The 14,305-nt window shown below is 31.9% G+C and overlaps 1 protein-coding gene across 1 annotated transcript; it reads right to left on the bottom strand.

The window, feature by feature from the left end:
• Window positions 1-4,699: 4,699 nt before the first annotated feature.
• LOC146999370 (uncharacterized) lies at window positions 4,700-9,667 on the bottom strand. Its single transcript, XM_085822636.1, has one exon. The coding sequence runs from the start codon at window positions 9,119-9,121 to the stop codon at window positions 7,358-7,360; it is 1,764 nt and encodes a 587-aa protein (XP_085678762.1). The 5' UTR covers window positions 9,122-9,667; the 3' UTR covers window positions 4,700-7,357.
• Window positions 9,668-14,305: the final 4,638 nt, after the last annotated feature.

Raw genomic sequence — 14,305 nt, 5'->3', positions numbered from 1 at the left:
AACGCGCATGCGCACAAACATATTCGCAGCTGTAAGGGTCTTATGCGCTCTCGTAAACGCCTGTGCGCATGCGTGAACGCGACGCATGCGCAGAAAGTTTGTAGCTTTGAGGTCCGGATTATAGATCATTCCGGATTATGGGTGTCCGAATTAACGACTTTTGACTGTATATATATATATATATATACTTCCTAACCAACACACACACACACCACAAGCCCTTACGGATTTACCGCAATCATGCAACCAATTACATCATAATAGGGTTTCCATAACATTCAACTACTCAGGCTACCATAAATGAAACAACAACTTTGTGATAATACAATGGTACTCTTCTCTCTACTTTAACCACATATTCTTCCAAACCTTTTTCAGACTAACATTGAATGCCATTTCCTCTATGCTGGCATCCCTCCCTTAGGCAGACAGCCCTCGAGTGCTTTGCCATAATTAAATAAACCAAAACATTTTTCATATCATGAAAATCTCTGCATATATTATTTTCAAAAAAATCTATCTGCATTCATCAAAGGCACGTACACACACATTCGTTGCAGAAAATTTAAAATAAACAATCATGTAAATGTTTAACAACACATTCAAGTTTGAACTGAATAAATGAAACATTTGAGACTAATAAATACTTTAATCATATTGACCATACAAACCTAAAATAAATTTTAAATTTAGGTTATAGACAATGTAAGCAAAGTTTTGAAATCATCATTTTACTCTATTTTTTTGTTGATACATACAGTTACTGTGTACGCAACTTAGTCAAAGGTGGTAAAGATATGGATTCCATGTATCTCATTAGGATGCAAGATAGGGGTGAAAGGTGTGTGATAAACTGGTGAATAAAGAAAAAAATGGTTGATTCTGAATGTGCATGAAAGTACATAGTGCAAAAGTTATATGAAATATGTTGAAGGAGATAAGGCAGATCCAGTTCTTTCAATAATTTTTCTTCATCAATTTTTTACAGGGCCTTTAGTAGAGCGGTAAAGGTGGCTGAACACTTGTAGCTCGCTCAGGTTTGAATCCCGGCTAAAGGGTTGGATTCATGGTTTTTGTGCAACGTAAATACAAGCCAGTTTCCCTTAGAAAGTCCTTCGTGAAGGCATCCCTCCCTTTATACAGGTAATTGTTGTGTGCTTCGATGTAAGTAAGCGAACAAAATTAATCCAATCAAACCCGAAGAACGAGTTGATTACATGTAGAGTTTTCCATCAGGAACGTAAATGCGAGCAATTTTCTCTTAAAAAGGTTTACACGAAAGCATCCATCCCCTTAAGCAGATAGCGTTTGCATGCTTTTCCGTAATACAATCCTAATTCTCATACATTTAATAGTAAGTTGACATACACCTTATTACAGACAAAATAACATTCCTTTTTTAAAGATAAATTTTCTATTAACTTGTCTGAATTCCCTTTATCTCTTGAAGAGTATAAAGAATTTCAGTAAATAAAACAGGCCGAAATTTTATGCAAAGTAACTGATGTTTCGATTTAATTTAGTAGAAGTTACGTGAGCTTTAATGATATTTAAATACATTTTGGAAGATGCCATCCTAAAAGAGGGTCTAAAAATAAATTGGTTTTATTTAATTTACAATGAATGAAAATCATTCAAAGCAATCATTGAAATCAATCATTGAATGAATGAAAATCACAAAAACTATTATGCATGCAGTTGTCTCTTATTTATCTGATAAACCAGACAAAATTGCCTACATAATAGAAGCACCTTGAAAGAGTTAACAGTTCTTAAGGGTTTTATGCACTCAAAAAAAAAAAAAAAAAGTCAAAATAATATCTTATTATTCATAAATGTAAAAAGGAAATAAACGATAAATGCCGTTTTACCTATTTTATAGAAGGGCATTAAATCTAAAATACACTCACTTCCAAAAGTTAAGCATGAAGATGTAAAATGCAAAAAATTCAACAAATACTGCTTTAATTGACACAAAATTCGGCAGGAAAGTAGCATACATATTTATGCATAAAACAAAATCAATAATTATATACAGAAATGAAAACAGTATTAAATTTTTGTAAGTTATCTGATAATGACATACTGGAGACTTAAACAGAATTATGTATAAAGGAAAAATAAACAGCATAAAATGAAAAAAAGGGACATTAATAAGGTATGTGATCCCCCCCTTATCTGTATACAAAGTTTACACCTTGTGACCATGCTTTCAATTAGGTGGTCCAACACCGTAGAATTAAGCAATCGCCATTCTTCTTGTAGAGCAGTTTCCATCTCAATAAGAGTGGCTGGAGGTGGGAAATGTGAAGATACAGCTCGGCCGACAGCATCCCAAAGATTTTTCAATGGGATTAAGATCGGGCGAATATGCTGGGCACGCCATACGCGCAATCCCTTCACTCTCCAGGTAGTCATCGACGATGTCAGCTCTATGGGGACGTGCGTTATCATCCATTAAAACTAAAGTAGGTCCAACTGCTGCAGCGCACAATCTCAAAATGGGTTCTAGGACTTCATCTCAATACCTGACAGCCGTCAAAGAACCCCGTTTAAAGATGTGCAGGTCAGTGCAGTATCCTGATGAAATCCCTGCCCACACCATAATGCTTCCGCCTCAGAATATGTGATGTTCGGTGATGTTTTGAGGATTTTTGGGACTGATTCTGTGTTCGTTATTCACGCCATATCCTTATACGCTTATCATCTGGCTCTGGAGCAAATCTTGATTCATCAGTAAACATGACATTGCTCCAGTCAGACACATTCCAATTGACATGTTCCCGGCACCACTGTAATTGTGCGCCTCTTGATTGGACGGATAAAGGAACACAAACTCGAGGTACCCAGGCGTACAGTCCACTCATATGTAATCTTCGGTGTACAGTAGCTGCAGATATCGCCTTACAAATGGACACTGTAACCATAAATGTCACACAAGTGGAGGTCGCTCTGCGATTCCGCTTGGCTACAATAGCAATATATTGATCTTTCACGGGGTTTGTAACCCTTGGGCGACCAGCTACGGGCCTTCGGACATCTGTCTGTGTGGATTGCAATTGTTTCCATAAACGTGAAATTACAGAATGATGAACGCCGAAGAAAAGAGCAACATCGTGATCGACTGTCCTGCTTCAATGCGCCTCACAGCATGCCAACGCTCAGAATCTTCCATTTGCCTTCTGGAAGTCATAGAAACTCGTATGTCTTGAAAACAAATTGTACGAAAGTTTTAAACACCTTCTATCAGCACTTACAATCAACTTCTGTAACTTTTCATATAGCTGGCTTCTTATAAGACAGCCTTTTTTGAATATTTCTTGACATAAGAGTGTGATTGGCTGTTACCTAACATATTTGCATACTTTCATCTACCTCTGCGAATTGCATCCTCTTCAATTCGGATTGGCTTCCGGAAATTAGCATTTTCCTCCCCGTGCTTAACTTTTAGAAGTGAGTGTGTTAATCTAATCTTATTTGCTATGATTAAAAAGCATTAAATTTGCTTAAACAGCGTGCAAAAGCGCTGATGTTTTAATCATAGCAAAAGTTAGTACTAAAAAAGTTAGCATTAAGCACTAAAATTATGAGACAGTGCTCTAACATTTGAGAAAGAGATGACTTCTATTTGATTTTCAAGTATATTGGCATGAGATGAAACCTGCGGTTTTTGCCAAAATGTAGCCAAACTGATAAGAGGGAAACAATGCGTGGCCAGCTTCTATTCTGAGCAGCGACAATGAACTACCCAGAGATCTACAGATAGGCAATTCTCTAAAATAGGGAGGAGATGGCTGGTACGACGGTTGTACCAGCGTTAAAGAAAGTCATTTTCCCAGTACAACTGCTGTACCACCAGCTTTAGAAAATTAAGGCTATCTGACACATGGGGATAACTGTGCCTGGAATTAAACCCAGGGCGAATTACCAGTGTTTAATGGCTTTATCACTTGGCTGCTGTGAGCAACCACATTGTCATGGACTGGAAGATGTTTTATAGAGAGGTGTATATGTAAAGATATGCTTGAGAAAGAATGGCATACTTCAAAGGCCTGGAAATGTAAATGAACTCGATTAAAAGCAAGTTTAGCAAAAGCAAATATCAAGGAAGATATATGACTGGGAAACGATTAATTTTTTCTATATTTTTATAGATTTGTTTTCTATGTTTATATTTAAATTGATTAATATATAAAACACATGGTTCAGATGCTCACCAATTTGAATTTTATTTATATTTTGCACCTTATTTTGCTTATACAAACAAATATGTTTTTCTATTATTTATCATCATTTTAAATACTACTGTTTCTTCATCAATAATAATATTTTTTTTATATTGCTACTGTTCATTAATATGATTAAACATACCATGCACATTAATTAGCTTTAAAATTAGATCCTTTATAGTTTGTTTTTACATCTTTTAAAAAAATTATATATCAGTTTTTTTTTACATGCATTATTTAAAATTGATCATCAAAATACGATGATTTCGCGATTTTTTTAAATGCACTGGAATGACACATAATTTGCAGTTTTACTAATCCTTTCCATTAAAAAAAATAAATTAGCTCATGAAATACATGAAAAAAATGCTAAATAACTTCTAGAGTAAAACAGAATTTGTGATACCTATGAAATTTTTGCCAAAATATTCATCTGCAGACACACAAGCGAAAATATTACAAATAAAATGAATGTTTTCACGCTGACTTTAATAAGAACCAAAATTTTGTTGTTTACTTCCCAAAATGAGCATGGACTACAGATATTTGTAAATATTGGCGTTCTATTGCACCAACATATTTACACTTTACTATTTAATAAACACATATAACAACTTCAATACTTAACACAGTAATTGAAAAAAAGTATTAATATTCATTTCTTTTAAACTATTATACTATTACCTCTATAACATATATTTTATGCTTACTTTTCAGCTTATTTTTAATTTGAAATCAAAATTGCTCAACTGAACTTTATATATATATATATATATTTATGACTTCTCATCACTTTCATAAGTCATAGGTACACTGACGACACAATTGCATGCAAAAGGCTTGATATCCAGAATATATATACACTTTTCATTTAGATTTGAAAATCACATAAATTTTTTTGCTATATCTGCATGCAAAGGTTTTATTATATATACAGTCAAAAGTCTTTAATTCGGACTCGTCAGGACTTCGTCGATTCCGGATTATAGATCATCAGTTTAAATCTGTAAGATGGCATGCAGATATTATACAATTAAACATATGAAATCATAATTTATGAAATAAAGAGCAATTTGATCTAAAGGGTATCAAAATTTACAAAAAAAACAAAAGCTTAATACAGTCAAAAGTCGTTAATTCGGACACCCATAATCCGGAACTCAAAGCTAAAAACTTTCTGTGCATGCGCCACGTTGACACATGCTCATAGGCGTTTATGCGTGCACGTAAGACCTTTTACCACTGCGCATATGCGTGTGCGCAAGCGCAAAATACGTTTTCGCGTGCGCATTTTATGTATAACGGACGCTATAATCTAAAATTATCTAATTATCAATTTCAGTTAATGTTGATGATTGTGTTGTTCCTTAATCTTCGAACTGGATCCGGCTTATTATTTTTTGCAGAACGTAAGAGCAATTTTATAAAAGTAAACTTGAACTTTCGATTATGTCAAATAGAATTTCCGATTCTGGAGCTCCCAAAGGATCGTACAAAACGAAAGTATGTTTCGATGTCCATCAAACAAAAAGTGGAATTGCTGCAAAAAATGGATAAAGACATGAAGAATGTGACAGAGAGATTAGTGAAAACGAAAAAATTTCGATTGACAAGTTAGTCGGTATTCTCGGCACAACAATTAACGGGACTTGAACAGCGGAACTTTGTAACTGAACAAGAAATTATGTCTGTTTATAGAATTAAAGAGAAAGTATTATCACATAAAACGAAGCAACTTAAAACAACTTACATTGAAAGAAATGTTTAATAAAGTAAACAAATAAATATTAAGCTTTTTTTTTTTTTTTTTTTTTTTGTAAATTTTGATACCCTTTAGATTATAATTGTTGTTTATTTCATAAATTAAGGTTTCATATTTTTAATTTTAGAATTTCTGCATGCCATCTTAGGAGATTAAAACTGATGATCTATAATCCGGAATCGCCGAAGTCCCGACGAGTCCGGATTAACGACTTTTGACTGTATTTATTTGCTTACTTTATTAACCATTTCTTTCAATACGCGCATGCGTAAATGTATGCTTTATGCATAGTCAAAATTAGAAAATTACAACCAGAAAACTATTTGATGTGTATTCATGATATTTATAATGATGAGGAAATTGATTAAAATTATATCGAAGTACATCGAGATGAAACACTACATTTAGTGAGGAATTATAAGCCGAATAAAATAAAAACTTCTGCCCTGAAGATGAGGATAGTGCATAAACGCTATGCATGCGCAGAAAGTTTGTAGCTTTGAGGTCCGGATTAAAGACTTTGTATTGTATTGCCAAAAATATGAGTATTAAATCTAACTGGAGACATAATTAGTATTAATAAGAAAGAGTACTGAAACGTATTATAAAATTTTAATATGATCGATAAGTTTATTTTAAATAAATTATAATTTTTTCAAAAATAGTATGGGATCATCCACGTTTTTGCCTCATGTTTTAAAATTTAATAGGTGTCATTAAATAGAATTTTAGAATGCACTTAGAATAGTTTAATCTAATTTTACTAAAGTATTAATTTAGGTTTTTGATAAGAAAGAGTATATATGATATAGTATACAGGATTAAAGGTGACACAGCACAATAATTTGAGTTGAAGTGTTATTTCGTCATACCGTAGTGAGTAATCTATATCAGAAATACATATTATTGTCATTTTCAGAATTATAAATCTATGATGCCTTACTTGAAATTCAGATATTTAAGCAGGCTATGATGTTTTTCTTATAACCCTTAGTTATGTTACGAAATTTTAAAATGTAAAATATTGACAGAATTTCCAAATTTGTATGTATTTTCATACATTAACCATCTTCAGCACATATTGAATATATTAACTAATTGGTAACTGATTTTACTGAAGTTGTTCTTTTCAGAAGAGCCCAAAGTACTTTCATGACTTACATAATGTATTTAAATCTTAAAATGTAAAGACATGAATGTTTTTGTGTAAACTATGTTTTAATTTTTTTAATGTATTCTCATATTTGGTGTCAGTTTTTTTAAAAAAAAAATTTATGTGAAATTGTTTAGAAAATGTATTTGAAATTACTATCAGAAGAATCTTAAGTTTGTAGCTTTCGTCCGGATTAAAGACTTTTGACTGTATTTACTTTTCAACCATATGGAAAGTTTTCTCATTGGTATGAATACGCATATGTTTTTTCAAGTCTTTTTTGTGGTTATATGACTTACTACACGTATCACATGCAAATTGTTTCCGACCAGCATGGATATCCATATGCTGCTTTAAATGACTTGAGCGCAGAAATGACTTATTACATATACTACATACATGCACTTTCTCACCTGTGTGAATAATCTTATGCCTGTCTAGTTGTGATATTAGTGCAAATGATTTATAACATACATCACATTTATGTGGCTTTTCGCCAGTGTGTGTAAGCAAATGTCTGTTTAAGTAACTTTTGCGAGTTAATGCTTTGTTACATACGCTGCAAGTATAAGGCTTCTCACCAGTGTGACTACGCATATGTATAGCTAAGTAACTTTTAAAAGGAAATGCTTTGTTACAGATATCACATGCATGCTGTTTCTGACCAGTATGGGTACGCATATGCTTGTTAAATTTACTTTTAAATCCATATGACATGTGACATATATCACAAACATATCGTTTCTCATCAGTATGGTGAATCATATGCTGCTTTAAGTTACTTAGAACTGAAAATGATTTATTACATATATTACAATTAATTGCTTTCTCTCCAGTATGGATAACCATATGCTGATTTAAATGATACTGTTTTACAAATCCTTTTTGACATACATCACATTTATATGGTCTCTCTAGAGTTTTGGTAAGAAAACGCCTGTTTGGAATATGGGTACGAAGATGTTTATTTAAATTGTCTCTGCATGTAAATGACTTTTTACATGTATCACATGTGAAATGTTTCTCAGTACTATGGCTAAACATATGTCTACTTAAGGTACTTTTGTGCCCATACGATTTACAACAGATATCACACGTATATTGCTTCTCGCCTGTATGGACAACCATATGCCGCTTTAAGTAACTTATATGTGAAAATGACTTATTGCACATACTGCATTTTATCGTTTTCTGAGCAGTATGAATGCGTGTATGTGAATTTAACATATATTTTTTTAAAAACTGTTTCCTACATACATCACATTCATATGGCTTCTCATCAGTCTGAATAACTGTGCTTAAGGTGTGAGTAAGAATATGACAATTTAAATATTTTTCATGTGTAAATGACTTTTTACATGTATCACATGTGTAAGATTTTTCGCTGGCATGGGTAAGCATATGTGCATTTAAGTAATGTTCGAGCGAAAATGAATTGTTACATACATCACACACATATTGCTTCTTACCAGTGTGGATAAGAAGATGCTGATACAAATGGTTTTCCTGTTCGAATAACTGACCACATATATCACACATATACAATTTTTTAAAAGTATGAATAAGCTTATGTGTGCTTAAATCACTTTTAAACCTAAATGATCTGCAACATATACAACACTGATGTGGTTTGTCATCACTGTGTGTAAGTGCATGTTTCTTCAGCATAAATGCATATGCATATCGCTTCAAGCATACCACACACTCATGTTTTTTTTGACTTGTGTGGCTGAACATATGTCTCTCTAAGTACATCGTTTTCGTAAATGAGTTTAAACACAAGCGACATTTATATGGTTTATCTTTGGCATGTATAAGCATGTGATTTTTTAACACATTTTTGGATGAAAATGATTCAGTACATGCATAACATTCAAATAATTTCACAGTACGGTGAGTAAGGGCATGCTTATTCAAAGATTTCTTGCTCGAGAATAATACACAACAAACATAACATTTATGTGGTATTTTATCCATGCTGAATTTGTATGTTTTTTCTAAACTGTCTTGGTGGAAAGATTCCTGCTATGCTTCAGTACGAACGTATTCCGTATGATTCGTTTCACTGCTTCGTCATAGAATTTACAATATTTGCTTCACAGTATAACATATTTCAGCAACATTTAAATTGCGGTTGTATTTACATTTAGAATAATTTCGTTCTATAAATGTTTTTACAATGCTTAATACTATTTGCTTGATTCATACGATTAACGCAAGTTATCACCTCACACACATCGTGTTATATCTGTTTAGAAATATGTTACATTATGTATAGAAAGACATTTTAGCATTCGGTACTCAAAAATTCATTTCACGATGCGGTTTATTCGAGTACGAACGATGCGGTTGCTATACGAATACGAATGATGCGGTTTCTATGACAGACAGACAAAGTAGACATATGTCTTTTGTTGCACCCGCTAAGTCTTTCTGCACCGATGGGCGAAAAATCAAGCATAGGTCATAGATTAAGGGACGAATTCATAGTCCGTCACAATTATGTACAGACACACGCCAAAGGTGTACGGAAAAGTTTACCGTGACGTCACGGGCTTCTAGATGGGTTACAATATTTGGCTTTTTATCATGTTTCGCAGTGAATTATGGCAAAGATTAACAATTTATCTTGCGATGTAAACAAACATCGAAGATTTCTTGTTAGGGTGCAAACGTTGTTGTAGTCAAAGAATATCTTAGATATTCGTTGTTGTAGTGTTCGCTTATTAATAAATTTCTTCTGGTGATAATTCAGTTAAAATCACTGACAAAAGTTTGATAGGACATGTGAGAACTTCCATTGCAGTGTTCTTTGAATTAACATTTATTTCCTGCTAAACGTATTATAAATAAAAGAACAAAACAATTTCAATTTTTAATATCTCTGTTAGCACTTCATATAATTTTTTTAGTGGTATGAATAAATTTTGTGCATATTGATTTAAAACTATTACCATCAGGGATACAAAACTAAGTTTTTTTTCCTCTTACGAAAGCACTGAAACTGTTTAATTATAAAAATACTATTTTAATACTGAATTTTGAACGCATTTTTTCTGTTGATAATTTAGTTAATCGTAAAATGACTGTGCTTTCGCATAATTTAACATCATTTGTGAAGTGAATGACACTAAATTTCAGATGTGATGATTTTTTAAATTGTTTCTGCCTCTGAAATAAAAATTTATTCTAATGTTTTGCGAGTGTATCAAAATGTCAATGTTCCATCGGCACTTGTGCAGAAACATGGGAAATTGACTCATCGTTTGTTGTAATTATTATGTCATTTAATGTGAGCAAAATGTTGCAATGTATTTGATTTTTTTCTTGATGAATTTGAAATTATGAAAAAATAACGTATGGTGTAGATGATGACAGAATTTTTTAATGAATGAATTTAGAAACTGTAAGATGAAAAGAATTTTACCTTTGATCTGATTCACAACTGCATGTCACAAAACATACTTCATAAAGTATGCCGAAGTTTTATTCCTTGCAAAAAACATGATATCTATTATTCAAGTTTGTGATCAGAGAATTATTATAGAGCAATGAAAGAATATGATCTTCGTGAGGTGAGCTGTATTCTTCATAATGAGGAAAATTTGGAATTTTATTCCTTGCAGAAAACATGATATCTGTTATTCCAGTTTGCGATTAAGGAATTTTTATAGAGCGATGAAAGAATATGATCTTCGTGAGGTGAGCCGTATTCTTCATAATGTGGAAAATTTGGATGAAAGTGCAAATGAATTAATAAGGACTAACCTCCTTGGTGTATTTTCTGCATCTTCTAAATACATATTTTGAAACCATGTTTCAGAAAACACAATAATAAACTGTTTTAAGCAGGATAACTTTTACTGATGGCAAAATCAGTCACTTTCCCAAACAGATCCAAGTACAAAATATGAAAAAAATGTCTTTGAATATGATGATGAGAAAACTTTCTTACTTATTATTTCTCAAAACTGTCTCACCCAGTGCTCATAAACTGTGTATGAATGAAATTTTTCATGACAACTGCATGCTCTCCACTATTATTGAATTTTTAGCTCTTATTTCTTAATAAAAGTCCTGTGGAAACATGCAATTTTATATTTCTATTATACAACCATTTATTTAGTTAAACTGTATTGCAATTTCCTTGGGCATATTTCTCATCATTTAATATTATGATTCAGTTTTTGCTATCAACACAGATATGGACGAATGTAATGATATGCAAAACAGTGTGTGCTTTTTTTGTAGAAAATGCAATCGAACTTTCCAAAGAGAATAACCTCTTACTTAAATAGATTTGTATTATGGGAGTGGTTATCTAAGGAAATGTGCTATTAGTGATGTTCTATTATCAGCCATTATTTTATTTTATATCAAGTATGCTAATCATTCGCAAAGGACCTCTTCACATAAATTTTCCCTCCATTATACATGTATAAATCAACTAGTTGAATGCTTTGGCATAATCAATAAAGTATTACTACTTGCACAGTGATGTTTTGGTAAAAGTATATTTACGAGTACCCATTGGTGATTTTTGGCGGCACATGGATACCTCGTTTGTGCACATTGACCTACATAAATGCGACACGAAAAATTACAAATTATGATCAGAACAAGAGAGTTATAATAAAACATTGGTATAACAAATACATTTGTTAATGGAAAAAAACATCACAGAATTGCACAAACTTGTGCACTGCCTTGACTTTCTTTATCCATGAACACGTTGACCTATTTTCACTTAAAAAATCACCAGAGAATTGCAGAAACTTGGCATTGTTCACTCCCTTGACTTTATTTACTGACTGAGTATATTTACGGATGTACAGAACATTCAACTACTCAGCAATCAACATAAATGAAACAACAACTTGGCAATAAATGAAACAACATCTTCGCAATAATACAAGGGGTACCCTTCAGTCTACTCTAACCGATGCTTTATATAATTGCCTGTACTTCTGATGAAATGATATTGTAGCTTTTGCTTACAATATTTTATCAATAATTATTTTCTTTTCTATTAAGAGCATGTATAGTCCTGACTGTACCTTTATTTACCTCATCTTTATGATATGCATTGCTATGCTTAATTTGACATCTGCTTTCTATTTTAAATATTTTTCCTCCTCTTTTTTTTTTTTTTTTTTTTTTTTTTTTTTTCCCAACTCCTTAAAGGATGGGTCTTTGGGAGAAAAAATTAATGTCTCCTAAAGTGTCATGTGCTGTTCTCAAAGTGGGCCAATCTTTTTTTTCCTGCTTTTTTATTTTCAGCTTTCTTGAAGATAATCTTTTTAGCTCAAAGGGGCAATTTGCCCAGAAAGGCTATTAATTTTGTTTTGGCATTTTGAATTGATTCATTATAAATGGTGAATTACTTTTCAATTGTTGCCACCAAATATTGGAGTATTATATTTAAAGAAGTTAAATAATGAAGAATCTGCATAAATGTATGTATGTTTCTCACGTTGTGATAAAACAACTGTGTTTAGGGCCATCAAATTTTGAATAATGTATGTCTCCATTAGAATATGGGCATCTAGAAGCCCTAATTTGGAATTTATTTTATTATCTATTTCGTATCTTGTAACGCATTTATAAGTCTTTGATTAAGAAACTCAATGATTTCAAAGTGAGCAATAGCAATTCTGTATGGGAAGAGGGAACATTTTTATCTCCAATGTGCGAGACTGTGTACTGGGAATTCGAAAGACATGCTCTTTTAAATATTTGTGATATTGCTGTTGAATTGAATTTTATGATTTAAGTGGGAAGAACATGATATTTAATAAATAAAGATAACACAAAATGTTAAAAAAAAAAAAAAAAAACCTCAGGGCATAATATAAAATTTGAAAGCTTTCAGTTTATTTATTTATTTATTTTCAAAAAGTAGTCAATGGTTGATCATGTTCAGATAAATGACTTGGTGGTTTCACAAAAGGAAATTTGCTGTCTGGTTCCGAAACGAAAAGTAAAACAGATCTGATGAATTGGAAACGGATGAGTAATTACAGGAGATGTCAAATTCACTCAAAAAGTTGCACTAAATGTATTTAATATGATACATAATTTGCTATTTTTATTTTCTTTTATATGAATTGTTGATAAATTATGATTAGTCATGTATACTTCAGATTGAAACTACTTTGTGAAATCAGGTAAGGTATGAGGATTGAATATTAAAATTATCGTACACAAACTTAAGAGCGTATTTCATTTCTTAAATGAGTTGAATGAAAAATTTAAATGGGTGAATTATCTGTTTTCTTGGTACATTCACTCTGCTAAAACAGATTACAATATTTGGATTTTATTTTTGCCTTGTGATTTGGTGCAGTTTTTTTAATCAAATCAATTAAATTACTACAAAAATTCAAGAGGGAGTCATACAGTGAGCTATAGTACAATGAAATTAATAAATATACAGATATTACATGATTTGTAAGTTTTAAAATGTTTTATTCTGTAACATATTACAGATAAAAAATGATTACTACATGAAATGAAATAAAAGTTCATCAAATTTGACATAATACCATAAAGGTCATTGTGTGTTCCTGTTGGTACAGGACACATATCGACTGGGTATCACAATTCTATTCACAAACATAGTAAAATTTCCCTGTTGATGGTCATCAAAGGAGCTATAATGCAGTCTTGGAGTTTTGATATTATTAGCAATAGGAGCATATAAATATAGTCTAAAGCACATTCCAAAAGCAAAAGATTACGGAGTATATGGTCAATGATCTCATGGTCATCTGAACAACATTGAGTCATCTTCTGATATTGATCAATCCAAAAAAAAGGTAGAAATTTATTATTAGGTAATACAACAGTTTTCAGAGAGGAAATGTGTATTTTTCTGAATCATATTTCATTTAGAGAAATAACAACTATAACGTATTAAAATCTGACATACCTTTTACAGTGTTTCTGTAGAAAAAAAGGACCCATGTACCTTTATCAGTGAAATGGCATATAAAATGTTCAAGTAAATATAATTTCTATTCAGTAACAGCATGACAATTTTCCATGTCCAATACACAAACGTACCTATCCAACAAATGCTTCACCACTAGATAGTGGAAGAATTGTCTTCCATGCATACGATTGCAAAATTTATATTGCAGCATCTGTAAATAATATGGT

Source organism: Stegodyphus dumicola, chromosome 1 (genome assembly GCF_044657685.1).
Source record: "Stegodyphus dumicola isolate Sdum_Otavi_A_Nest chromosome 1, ASM4465768v1".
NCBI classification, from domain to species: domain Eukaryota; kingdom Metazoa; phylum Arthropoda; class Arachnida; order Araneae; family Eresidae; genus Stegodyphus; species Stegodyphus dumicola.
Note: the sequence above shows the minus strand (reverse complement) of the source record. Positions and strands in the feature narration are given on the sequence as shown.

What these genes read in the sequence shown, in the direction of transcription:
- LOC146999370 (XM_085822636.1), bottom strand. Translation starts at nt 9,121, where the DNA reads ATGGATAAAATACCACATAAATGTTATGTTTGTTGTGTATTATTCTCG.